This window comes from Anoplophora glabripennis, unplaced genomic scaffold (assembly GCF_000390285.2).
Source record: "Anoplophora glabripennis isolate ALB-LARVAE unplaced genomic scaffold, Agla_2.0 scaffold1224, whole genome shotgun sequence".
NCBI classification, from domain to species: domain Eukaryota; kingdom Metazoa; phylum Arthropoda; class Insecta; order Coleoptera; family Cerambycidae; genus Anoplophora; species Anoplophora glabripennis.
The window spans coordinates 68,418-82,461 of NW_019418511.1; the positions used below are offsets into that span (position 1 = coordinate 68,418).

At 33.0% G+C, this 14,044-nt stretch overlaps 1 protein-coding gene across 1 annotated transcript in view; it reads right to left on the reverse strand.

Moving 5' to 3' along the window:
* LOC111692655 (inositol-pentakisphosphate 2-kinase) overlaps window positions 1–14,044 on the reverse strand; it is a 61,086-nt gene that overhangs the window by 44,568 nt on the left and 2,474 nt on the right. Inside the window, exon 2 of the mRNA XM_023456730.1 lies at window positions 10,711–10,916. Coding sequence (XP_023312498.1) covers window positions 10,711–10,916 — 206 coding nt within the window. The remainder of the gene's footprint in view (window positions 1–10,710; window positions 10,917–14,044) is intronic.

The following is a 14,044-nucleotide window of genomic DNA, read 5'->3' on the forward strand; positions in this document are numbered from 1 at the left end:
ATCATTTTTCCATTAATTATGTACTCTTGTTTCATTTCGGGATCTCGATCCGTTTTCGAGAAAAATTGATTTAACGAACACTATGTCTTGATAATACGAGAAATTAAAAGCGAAACAAACTAAGTGTTTCTTCATGTTATTACAACAATTAACAATAAAACAAATGAAATACGTAATAATGATTTAAAGTAATTTTTCGAAGAATCCACTGTTGACACTGATACACTTTACACAACGTTTTCTGAGAGATCTTCGAGTTTGAAACAACATATTGGGATTGAGTCTGACTTCTTTGGTAGCATTTTGTATTCTTTGCCATAACTCTTCACGCGAAGCAATAGATTCTTTGTAAACTATATCTTTCATTCGAAAACAAATAGAAAAATTGAGAGGATTGAAGTCCTGACTTCTGGGTGGCCAAGCAAAAATGCTTCCACGGCTTGAAGAAGTTCTACTTTATTTAAGAAGAGACATGTGGATCATGCACGACGGAGCTCCACCGCATTTTTCTCGGCCAGTGCGTGCATATTTAGATGCAGTTTTTCCAAATCGCTGGATTGGCCATGAAAGCATTTTTGCTTGGCCACCCAGAAGTCCGGACTTCAATCATCTTGATTTTTCTTTTTGGTCTCGAATGAGAGATAGTTTACAAATAATCTATTGGTTCGCGTGAAGAGTTACGACAAAGAATACAAATCGCTACCAACGAAGTCAGACTCAATCCCAGTATGTTGTTTCAAACTCGAAGATCTCTTAGAAAACGTTGTGTAAAGTGTATCAATGTCAACAGTGGATTTTTCGAAAAATTACTTTAAATCATTATTACGTATTTCATTTGTTTTATTGTTAATTGTTGTAATAACATGAAGAAACACTTAGTTTGTTTCGCTTTTAATTTCTCGTATTATCAAGACATAGTGTTCGTTATATCGATTTTTCTCGAAAACGGATCGAGATCCCGAAATGAAACAAGAGTACATAATTAATGGAAAAATGATTGCTCTGTCAGGTTTTGAATCAATTTTCATGTTAGACATACAGGGTACAAAGTTGTTACGGGCTTATTTTTATTTTTATTATTTTATTTAAATTCATATCGGTGTCTCTTAAAACAAAATAAATAAAAAAATAGCTAGGTAATCATGTAAACCACAATAGAATTGCAATCTCCCAGCCACAAATGAAAACTTTAAATTAGGATATTTATTTATTTTCTATCATAAACAAATATTATGGTATGGTTTAACTTGTTATATTTTTCCTAAAATATTGAAATTTGTTTATTAAATTGTCGGCGGTAGGTAAATATGAAGTTCCCTGTCGATATACGGCCGAACGGACTTTTTCTTTCCTCTTTTTTTGGTCTCAGGTATTTCTTACTTCCTCCTGTGCTCTTCGTCGCGAGAGACAAAAGAGAATTGTCGACTTAGCAGCGTGTGTTCTCGTTACGATAAATATCGCTTTTGCGGATCTTGCTGCATTTTGTGGGCAAAAATTTGTTTTGTTAGTTCTGGTGAATCCAGAGTCAACCGGTGTTGGTTGGATTTGTGCCCAAAAAACCCGACATAAGGTACCATTCACCACGAGGCCGCCCTACAACAAAGGTAAAACTTTAAATAATCTTCACTAATTTTCTGTATCTCTACCCCACCGAGATACCTACTTAGACATGCTTGTCTTTTTTTTAGGCCTCGTTCTCGTAATCGTCCTCGTCCTTGTTTCAATTGCGCCTCATTTTATTCGCACTCCCACCCTTAACGTCACCTTCTTCGTCGCTATTAGTGTGCTGGGTGTTTTCCTACTTCACTCTCATATACCGGGTGATAAATTGACATTGGAAGTCCAAGGTATAGTAACCCTGGACCTTGGTTAAACAACACACAGGGTTACTCCTCGCTTTGGCTGGATTATTATCTGCACTGGAGAGTAGTATCCCTATCCAAGACTCGCCTTACATAACTCCCAGTTGCTGCCTGGCTTCATGTCCTTTTGTGGATGCTCCTGTATGGTTGGAGTAGTAAATCTTCCCCTGCATAATCATTGGAACCTGTCACTGGTGCTGCAGAAACCGCTCAGATAAGACTAATTTTAAGTTATGCATGTCACGTTATTTATAGTAGTTAATCCCTTTCTGATCTGGCTTGTTCTCATATAGGGTACACATATATTTTACGCTATTCTTTTGGAAATTTAGCTTACGTGGTAACAATTATCACCGCCTATTTTACTTATTTCATTCCGCTACCTGATAATTACGTTACTCACCTTATTAGATAGATATTACTACTTAGTACTTACCCCGGCAGTTTTTTTGTTATTTAGTTTGGCGTACTGTTAGGTAACTTATTAGTTAATTTGTTAATAAGGTACATACATTATTTATTTACAATTCTTGCCGACCTTGCCCTGTTCTTTTATTATAGTTTATAAGTTTACATTATTTCGGTATAGGTACCGTGTAGGAAAGCGCCGATGGTCTATCACAAGTTACGTGAGAGCGATAAAGTAAGACATAGAAATCCATGCGATAGAGAAGGATGGCTATAATGAAGGCTTCTCTTTGTCACCGCCCGTTTCGCCCTTCCACAAATAAGATCCACTTCTTATTTGTGGAAGGGCGAAATGGGCGTTGACTATNTTTAGATTCACTTACAAAACTTTTAATACTATTCATTCTTTGTTTACGCTGAACTCACCGATACTTGCCCTTGTTACTATTTAAATGGCCTTTATTCGCTTACACTTTACTTAACATTGTTTCCATACAATCTGAAGAAAATATAAATAATATTTATACGATTAGGCACTTAATTTGGATTATAAGACATAAGTTTTATGTAATTTATTTATTTGGAATTTTGTACACCGAACCAATAGCGCTATCGGGGAGGGTTATCTTTACCTGTTACTATTTAGATTACGTATACTTAATTAGCACTATTTTGCCAAACCTATCTAAAAGGTGCATAATCGACCGATATTGACAACTAGATTAGTTAAGCGATTGTAACCGTGGTCAGATACTTTGGGCACCGGTCATTTAAATAAATTAAAGTTACCGTTTGAATAGTTGCTTCCTTAGGGCTTTTATTTATACCTTTTTCCCGTTTTTTTCGTACTGTAAGGTTTCGGCGTCTCTCCAGCATTCTTGCGTACTGTCCATCGGGTTGTAAAACGGGTGGCGCCTTAAGAGAATTATTTTCAGTTATATCAACCCCACCCCCATTGCTGAGCTGAGCTAGGGCCAACCCTATCGTTGGAGAGAGCCTTATTGTCCTTGGAAAGGAAAATCTATTGGAATTTTATTTTTCCACCCACAAGCGGGTAGCAAAGTTATTCATTAAATTTTCGGTAAAATTGGTCGTATGTGGCGCCCTCTGTGAGCAACGATGAAATTGCAACACGCATCTTATTTGTCGCTTAAAAAATATAGGTTCACAAATTTTTAAGTTCCTAACCTACATATTTTCAGAATAATCGCAAAAAAACGATTTAAAATTTTAACTTTCAACACCCTGCATTTCCGAAACTATCAACTTTCGGATAAGGCATGTTTGAGTCAATAGTTATCATTTCACGTGTAGTATCTTCAGATTCCGATTTTCCCATTGTTAATGAATCACCCTGTATAGATAATTTAAGTTTTGTATGTTTATTTATTATTTACTTACTTTACTCTTCAGGTGTATAGGTATCTACTATACTGCAGCAAACTACGAATTAAATAATTACATTGATTAATTACTGATTAAATATATTCTACAGCTGTTTAATTAAATGTCAACAAAAAGGTATTTCATCTTAAGTAACAATCCTATAGGCTGACGACTAAGCACTACTTTTTCCTTGCGATACCCGTCGAACGAGTACATGATAAATATTCCGAGACCCGATACAAATTATTGTATCTAGGAGTATTAGACGCTTCAGTAAAATATAATACCAAATCTGAAATCCACGCGTTCAGTAAATATTCCGAACCGAGTCCGAGTATTACCGATTATCGTGATTACATGTATCGAAACTTGGAGAAGAATCTCTACTTAAAAAGTTACCAGTATCGAATACTTTTCTCATCGATTACTCAGTATTCGTTACTTATTCTAGTAACGGATAAAAAGTAACGAATAATTACAATATTGACATCACTAACCGGCAGTTCAGTGAAATTCTTTTAACGGCATGGTCGTCGGTGTAGGTAAATTCGCCCGTATTTTTTATTGTTAGTTTTATTAACAGCCTATATCTGTAGTGGTAAAGTGAATTATTTTGATTTGAAATTATTTTATTTATAACGTTCTCTCATAATGTCGTTTAGTAGATTTTTAAAATATTCATCATATTAAAGGGTAATACTACTGTTCTTGATCGTCCCCGCATATGTTTCAGACCAATACTGCTAAATTTGTTGAACTTTGCCCTGGCGATTTTACTTCCATTTGAAAATTGTAGTTAAATTACGTTATACAACTTAATTTTCTGACTGTCTGTCTATTCACTGTCTTTACTATTAACCCTTTTTCACTTTTCAGTCTACCTGTTTTTTGAAATTAAACGACTGAAAATTTCTAAGTTCACCGAGAACTTATAAAGCTTACACAGAAATTTGAACTTGGGTAGTAGTCTAAATGCAGTTTATGATGTTATGAAGTTCTTTTACACTCTGCACATACTATTTTGCAGTTCTACAACACTTTTAAAACTAGAAATTTAGAAATTCCGACGGTACAATAATCTGTCAACATTTAAACGATACATGAAACCTCAGTGGCTCAGATTAAATTCTACACATAAATACTGATCATAGGTTTGCTATATTTTATTATACCAGATTTATTGCATGTTCTTCTTCTTCTTCTTCTTGTTCTTCCTAGTGGTTGGTCCTAATAAGTCCCATAGCACTGCGGCCTAATTAGGCCTATTGTGCGTCCCACTACTAGTCAAATTCAGCAAGTAGATTTGTCTTTTTAACAAAGTCCAAAAGCTTCCTTGCTGACACTTCTCTGAGTTCCTTGGGATCCAAATAAGGTGTCCCCAGGAGCGCCATTCTACTACGTGAAAATCCCGAGCACTCGCCCAAGATATGCAGAGAAGTTTCATCCGCCGATTCACATCCTCGGCAGACCGGACTGTCTACAAGCTTTAGCTTATGTAGATGTTTCCTAAAGTGACAGTGTCCCGTTATGAGTCCTGTCACTCTCCTGAGCCGGTTATGTTACTTCTTTATGTGTAAAACTCCGTTACCTTCCGTCGATAATTTGTCAAAATTCTGACATTTTTCCAAATGTGCTCATGCTTGTCCATTTACATGATATCTGACATTACAAAATAGTTCTGTGGTATTCTTTTTAACCTTTTTGTGATACTCGAGTGCATTTTAACAATCATTGACGCGGTCGATAGCCACACGGTTTAAGGCGTCAGTACTTAAATCGATGTGTCGATCTTCCCGGGTTTCGAATTCCGCGGCCGGTAGACCGTAGATTAGCTATGCTTGTACGGAGGATTGGCACCCTCTGTGCAGGTATGGTAGGGTGGAAGAATGTTGACTTGGGTCAATGTGAGAGATTGACACCGGTTGGCATTTGACCACCCCCCTAATTAATGAGGTTTTCCAGGTTTCCCTCATTCCTGCACTGAATCGTGGTTAGGGCCTACCAACATAAGTCGTTCCTGGGCGCAAATGCGGCCTGCGTAATAATAATATGCCGCCTCCTCTCCCGCACAAGTCTCCGACTTCTGGGCTAATTCTCGTAGTTAGAATGAGGAGTAGAGATATTATTATTATTATTATTATTATTATTATTATTATTATTATTATTATTATTATTATTATTATTATTATTATTATTATTATTATTATTATTATTATTATTATTATTATTATTATTATTATTATTATTATTATTATTATTATTATTATTATTATTATTATTATTATTATTATTATTATTATTATTATTATTATTATTATTATTATTATTATTATTATTATTATTATTATTATTATTATTATTATTATTATTATTATTATTATTATTATTATTATTATTATTATTATTATTATTATTATTATTATTATTATTATTATTATTATTATTATTATTATTATTATTATTATTATTATTATTATTATTATTATTATTATTATTATTATTATTATTATTATTATTATTATTATTATTATTATTATTATTATTATTATTATTATTATTATTATTATTATTATTATTATTATTATTATTATTATTATTATTATTATTATTATTATTATTATTATTATTATTATTATTATTATTATTATTATTATTATTATTAATAATTATTATTGAACGTGTAAATTCAATTTTAGTCACAATTTTGACAGTTGAAACGTTTCATAGAACAATTTTAAGACTTACTATTACAAACTTATTTTATAGGTAAAAATATCCTTCATTTTACTTTATTCTGTATTCCACGCCCTTTTTGTTTCAGATTTTACTATACTGCAGTTAAATGTTTTTATTTATTTCAAGAATTTATATTTTAGTCCATTCTTTGATACGTTTTGAATTATCATGCAAACAAATCATAACAATATATATATACAGGGTAAATCCATTAACGGTATCGAGCGGCTGTATATAGGAGGCTAGACGTGCTACGATTATGGGGTAAAAAATCTATTAACAAGTACGGCCAAAAGAAATTGATTTAAAATATTTTCAAGTTTGTAACTTCACCGCTAGGGGTGCAACTATTATAGTGTTATAGAGAATTGCCGTTTTTTCGAAATTTCGTTTATACACCCTGTATAACGTAAGTTGAAAATACACGTTTTAGATACACTGTTAAACGCTTCACAAGTTTTGTTTGAACTTTTTTTTGTTATTACCATAGCAACACCAGTATGAAGGACGCCATCTTGAAATTTATAAATTGTCATAACTTCTAAATGCCTTAATCGATTTCAATAAACGATGGCTCATTTTAAAGAACTATTAATAAAATTTATATTTATGATTTGGGAATAAAAATATTATTTTCGTGCACAACGGTAGACGACACTAATGAGAAAAGTTTTGTAATTGTCTCCGTTTACTAGAAAACTTAAATGCAACTATATATTTTTTTTCATGGCTTGATAAACCATTTATTAAGGAAAACATATACAAACCGGATGTTGATATCTTTTTCGTTTTCAAGTTATTGCTAAAATAGTGAAGTTGTGCTAGAACATCCTCCTTTATTTAGTTCTCTAAATAACATTGACATAATTCAAGCCAAAATTAAATTGTAAAACTATACCGAAAAAGTACTTGCTATATTTTGATTTTTTTTTTTTTTGATAGCTGCAATGTTTAATTTTTTATTAATTCCAAACATCAGAGTATTTATAATTATTGTTTCCATAACGAGGCAGACTATGTCCTATGAAAATAGACAAATGAACAATTATGTCAAACGATATGTAACAGCTCTTGCTTCGTGCAAGATTAGTGTTATTCGTGTGAGAAAAGTGCTTGTGCTCCATATGAAATTCCTAGGTCTCTAACTAGTTCCCTAACATTTATTTGGGGATTTAAACGGTCACAAGCCAACACATTAATAATATTATCTTCCGTTCTTGCACGGCGATGTCTTCTTACAGAATGTAGTGGCGTCTGGATAAATGCTGAAATACTACTCTGGAGTAACGTATTCTACGAGGGTATCACAAAGCGTATTCTCTTGAAGCTATAACGGCATTTTCCAAACATTGAAAATAAACTGCCAACATACGGGTCCACATTCGTAAAAGGCATTTTCCTTGTTCACAAGTACTTTTCCAACACAAATAACATGTTTTATTGAAATAATTCGTAAAAACAATCAAATACAATAAAAAATGCTGGAGATAAAAATAACAAAGTTGATGTTATTAAATTTAGTACAACTTATAAAAACTGTTCAAAATTAATTTGGTGAAGTTAAATAACACCCTTTGCAGTTCTTAAGGATTATTTTTTTAAACATTTATGGTATTTTGGATATGCCTCCACAACATTTCTTCAGTGTTAGATGTGGAAGTATGCACTGTTGTTTTCAGAGTGCTTCAAAGATAATAGTCGCGAGGTGTTAAGTCTGGTGAACGTACAGGCCAGTTAACAGAAACATTATCCCTCTACCGATCCATCGACGAGGGAATCTTTGGTTCAGATACTACCAGACAATTACCGTGAAATGTGGTGGAGCTCCATCATGCATAAACCACATGTTAGCTATGAATAATAATGGCACATCTTCCAATAAATCGGGTTTTGCAAAAATTCTAAATAAATTTCCCCATTCAGTCTATTGGTAGAATAACACAGTCAATAATAATGCTATCAATAATCCCAAACCAAACATTGATGCGAAATTCATGCTCATAATGTTTCAGTTTGATAGCATGTGGATTTTCTTGAGCATACATACACATGTTCATTGTGAATATTTATTATTCCGCTTCTACTAAAACAGAATTGGCAGGTACAATGATTTAAAGATCAAACTGAAATTACAGTCAACCTACAAAATCAGAGCCTACTGGCCCTTTGTTAAGTATTGTAGTATGAGTGGCAAGATAATGTATACATTTAAAAAATATTTTTTTGTATCCAAACCGCACATTTAATCAAAATTTTACAAGAGGCCCAAAAATTTCCAAATGATATCACCTATTAAATAAAAATAGTCATTATTGCCCGAAAGAGGAAACAGTTATGTACGGATATTATCACCATACATCAATTTTGGAGGATTTGTAAGTATTAAAGAACACTCTGTATAACAGCAAAATATGTAGATTAAAAGCAAAAGTCAACACCCCAAAAATAATCAAAATCTATTAATACATATTCAAGTTATTTATAAAATTCAAAAAAATTTCACGAACTTTGAGGCCATCTAGCGGTCAAACGAATCTGTGGTCTTCCGTTGTACACGTTATTCTGGGACACTCTGTATATACAGTATGGTCTGAATTTTAGGTAGGAAACTTCGAGGGCAGATAGATCTTTTTAAAATAATATATGTTTGCCTTATAAACATTGGTCTGGAACAGCCCCATTTTAGAGATACAGGGTGGAAATCTATTAATCGACCTCAATAAAATTTGGTATAGATAATCTATGATAGTAGGCCTTGCATTCCTAAAATATGAGCTCTAAAGTTACAACCAGTGGTGTACAACTGGGCAGGAGTCGCCCCTTTTTTTATAAAAAAAAACCTACGCCACTGCATTTTCAGTTATTGTAACGGATTTATATTCTAATGGACCAAATACGTAAAAAAGGTAACTTGAATTTTTTTCCTAATATTCGCCATTTTCAAGTTCATTCATACCAATACAATCCCCTTGTGCAGACATTTCTAATTATAATATTACTAAAATATTTTATGTTTATGCTTAAAAGTAGAATTTGTAAGCACATCAACAAAATTCTCTACACTCGTTTCCACATTACCTATGAGGTAGAGTTCCTTATGCGCTTTAGTTTCCCTTGGAAGCCTAACCCACTATCTTTATAAATTAGAACAACTTAAATCAAAATCATAATAAATGTACGTTTACCAAATGTAGAAGACCAAATGCCAATGTCAACCATAATGGTGCAGAGGGTCCAGTGTCTTGGTCAGCCAGATTGCCATATCTAAACCTCCTGGACTTCTATGTTTGGGATAATCTGAAAAGTAAAGTTTATTCTACTCCAACAGATATAAGACCATAACTACTGCAACGAATAGAAGACGGGTGTAATGAATTAAAAGAAAACCACCACATGATATTAGCTTCAATTAATTCAATTAATAGAAGATGTCAGATATGTATCGATGTGGGTTGTTCGCATTTTGAACAGTTGTTGTAAATACATAATTTTAATTTTGTTTCTTGTTTAGTTGCTGTTGCTTAGTGAATATATTTTTATTATTATTTTTATTTAAATTGTTCTTATTTGTAAAGAGTTTTAGGTGTCCAGGAAAAACTAAAACACGCCAAGGACACTACCTCACAGGTGGTGTAGAAAGGTGTTAAATAATTTTGTTGATATGCTTACAAATTGCACGTACTTTTAAGCATAAACATAAATATTCTTGTAATATTATGGTTAGAACTGTCTGCCACAAGGGGATTGTATTGGTATGAATAACTTGAGAACGGCGAAAAAATAAAAGTCACCTTTTTACGTATTTTGTGCATTAGAATATAAATCAGTTACAATGACTTGTAAAAAATGCAGTGGCGTAGGTTTTTTTGTAAAAAAAAGGGGTGACCTCTGTCCAGTTGTACATCACTGGTTGAACCTTTAAAGCTCATAGGAAATGTAAGGCCTACTATCATACATTATCAATTTTGTTTAAAAACTTCAACACCCTGTATCTCTAAAACGGGGCTCTGTTCTAGACCAATGTTTATAAGGCAAACACATACTATTTTAAAGAGATCTATCTGCCCTCGAAGTTTCCTGCATAAAATTCGGACCACCCTGTATATTAAAAACCTCAACATTTACTTTAAGTTTTCCCAAGCTTCAATAGCAAAAATTAATAACCACTTAAATTTTCACTAACTGCACAAAAAAATTACAATTTGTGTTTAGCAGGATATTAAGCCTTCTTTAAAACAGAAACTGAAAACCAAATCTCAATGTTTTTATATAATTTGTAGAAATATATTTTCAAATTCCAATTATTTATTATAGTTACCTTTAAATACTGATTCATACAGAACACGCACTTTGGAAAATGTCTTTCACTGAAAGGTCTCCAACCTTGTTTTGGTTTTATTTCTACCGCAAAAGTATTATCTGTTACTTTAAATGGTACATAATTATATTCATCTTCTAATATAAAAGTAAAGTCATCAAATAATGCTGCCCTGTCATACTGCAAAATTTTAGTTTTACGGAATTCTAAAAAAAAATACATGATTAAGTTCGATATCTCCTAAAAACATTACAATGATATATCAAAAAATTTAAAACAAGCCAGTATGGTAATAACATAGGCGCCGACTTCTCGAGTGCTCCGGGGCTCAAGCACCCGACAAAAGTTTATTTATTTTGACAAGTTTAATTAATTTCGATATATTTTTTAAAAAGTTTTTCATAAAATCTAATTCGGAGAAATGCGTATTTTAAATCTTTTACCTCATGCTATTTCAAATGACGACTCATTTCTCTTCCTTTTTAATGTTATCTGGCAATAAAATGCTTATAAGGCAACCGAGCACCCGACAAAAGTTTTAAAATCGGCGCCTATGGGTAATAATGTATAATAGTATAAATTGCCATTAACTATTATTTTTTAATTTAAGATCCCATAGTTTTCCGGTTTTTATGCACTGGCACTTACTTGGTCGCCACAAGTTACAGACTTACATAGTACACTTCCTTAGCCTTAGCTAGGAATCTTTGTCTTACCTTTGTTGTACCCGGACTACGCTTTGTAGGAAGCAGACCCTGTCAAAGCCTGTATGCCTGCCCTGATATTGATTTTGGTTCCTGCTGTTGGTTCTGAGCCTACTACGAATGAACTGTTCTTCAGACAATGTTGGTCCTCTGAGATATTCTGTAGTGGCCTCTGTTACTGGTTGTATCCAGTGCTTCCAAGGATGCGAGAATCTAGAGCCTAGCCCAAGTACAATAAAGCAGGGTTGGCAAGAGTCCTAGCCAACCCTAAGAAAGTGTATTATAAGTCCGTAAATGGTGGCGACCAAACATAGGCCAAGGCATAACAAACTAAAAAACCACGGCATCTTAAATAGTATAGGCCGTGAAAGCCTTAAATAATTAGCATATTTTTATCTTCAAAAATAAGAAATTAAGAAAAAAAGTGAAGTTACACTTTTTGCTTTAAAAGGAAAAGGAAATTTAGAAATTCACCTAAATTTTTTCAAAGTCAGTGGCGTAGAAATATTTAAGAAAAAAGGAGTCCAGCTTCCCCATATCTCCACACCTGGATTACACTCTTAATCATTGAAGGCTTCAGGTTATGAGGGGTATGTAGTGTAGTATTCCTATCAAATTTGGGATTATTCCCTCCCACCGTTTTAAAAATATTTGAAAAAAAAATTTTTTTTCTACACCCTTCCACCAAGGAATCACTTTAGGCGAAAATTTTTCATGAAGTACCCCTACTAATTTTAAGGGACAAATTCAGAGACTTCCCTAAATCTATTCTATACTAACCTTTCACTCATATCAAACTTATGCTTCGCTTAACTTAGGGTGCTCCCATCTCATTCTCAATAATTATGGTATTCAGAAATGTGTATAAATGAGTGGTTAACTTGAGTGTGCATCAAACCACAAATTACTAGATAAGGGAACAGTTGGCTACTCAAATATTACCAAAAATATGTCATCAGTGAACGCCTAATGTCATGGTATTTCTTTATTTAGAATTTGAATAACTCGTGTTGAAAATGTAAATAATAAATAATGAAAATCAAAAGGTCAATCAATAATAATCATATTTAGTTCATTTTTCCGACTACTGGTATGTACTTAAGACAGAGTAGAAAGAATTAAGACGTATGTAACAGAACTAATTTCTAAAAAATAATTATAATTGATATCCTATCGTTCACGTACAGAATATCTTTTATTGAATACCTGGACTTAATTATTTGTAAAATATACTGCTAGGGTATTATGAAACCACAAAATTAATAAATTAGGAACATATAAGCACACATCAGATACCACTTACCTACCTAGCACTCATTTGTGAGGGAAATTTGAGTATGATTTAAGTGACTCATTGAAGTAGAATTGTTTATGAATACGGTTAGATTGAGTTTAGTATGAAATAAGTGTGAGTGGAACTTTAGGTAGATTTTTGAATTTGAGCCTAAAGGAGAGAACGCACTAGGCAGTCGCGGTCCCGTCCCGTCGCGATCGCGCGCGGTGGAGTTCCTTCCCATGTTTTCTAATGTATGCATTCGCACTAGACGTTCGCGGTCCCGTCGCGGTCCCGTCGCGTTCTCTACCGATCTTTTGCAAAAAGCAGAACGCATTATGCGGTCGCGGTCCCGTCCCGTCGCGGACCGTGCTAGTCGCGATCGCGCGCGGTAGAGTTTCTTTCCATGTTTTCTAATGTATGCATTCGCACTAGACGTTCGCGAGCTGGTCGCGGTCCCGTCGCGATCCCGTCGCGGTCGCATCGCGTTCTCTACCGATCTTTTACAAAGAATCTCGGGAGCAAGGACGTCTCCAGCCAATGGGCTAGGGGGGGCAAGATAAGAGAAATATAAATTATAGGTAAAAATAGGTACAGTGAATTAATTTTTATAGAAATATTTTTAATAAAACCTTTTTAATACAAAAAAAAAACAAAAATATATAAATATCTAAAAAAAATAAAGAAATTCAACGAAAATTAGGTAGACCATAACCTTTTCGGATTTTTTGAAAATTTGTCGTCCACTTTATTAATAAAATCTTCATGGTTGTTAAAAATAAGCTTTCTGTGTATACTCATCATTGCTAGGCCATTGAAACGATTATGTACCATAGTATATTTCTCAGCCAGGTTTTTATTTTTCTGTTCTTCTATTTTTCATTCCCCCTATATAAAATTGGTACGTTACATATATAGCTTTAGTTACACTATAAACTTTTATTTTGATGCCGATAGATAAAAATTTATTATTTTTTTAATTTAGAATTCCAGAGTTAAATTTTTAAAATATGGAAAAGTACTACTTTTTAACATAAAATTTTATATTTTTAAATTCTTTTGTAAACAAATATTTATACTAATTTATTACAATTGTTTTAAAAAAAATAAAGTAGTGTATTAATTTTCAATTAAAATTTAAGTAAATAAAATATTTGATTAAAAATTTCCAATCTAAATATTTTCTTAGCTTAAGAAAATTTTTGTACTCTTTTCGAATTTCTATGGGGGAGGCAGCTCCCCTTACTCGGGAGACCGCGATGTGATCGAGACAAGCTAGAGCGCGAATGTTTTTGATGATCGCGAATTGCGTTAATAAAAACAGCAATACCACAGTTAGACCGTTATTTTTACCCTA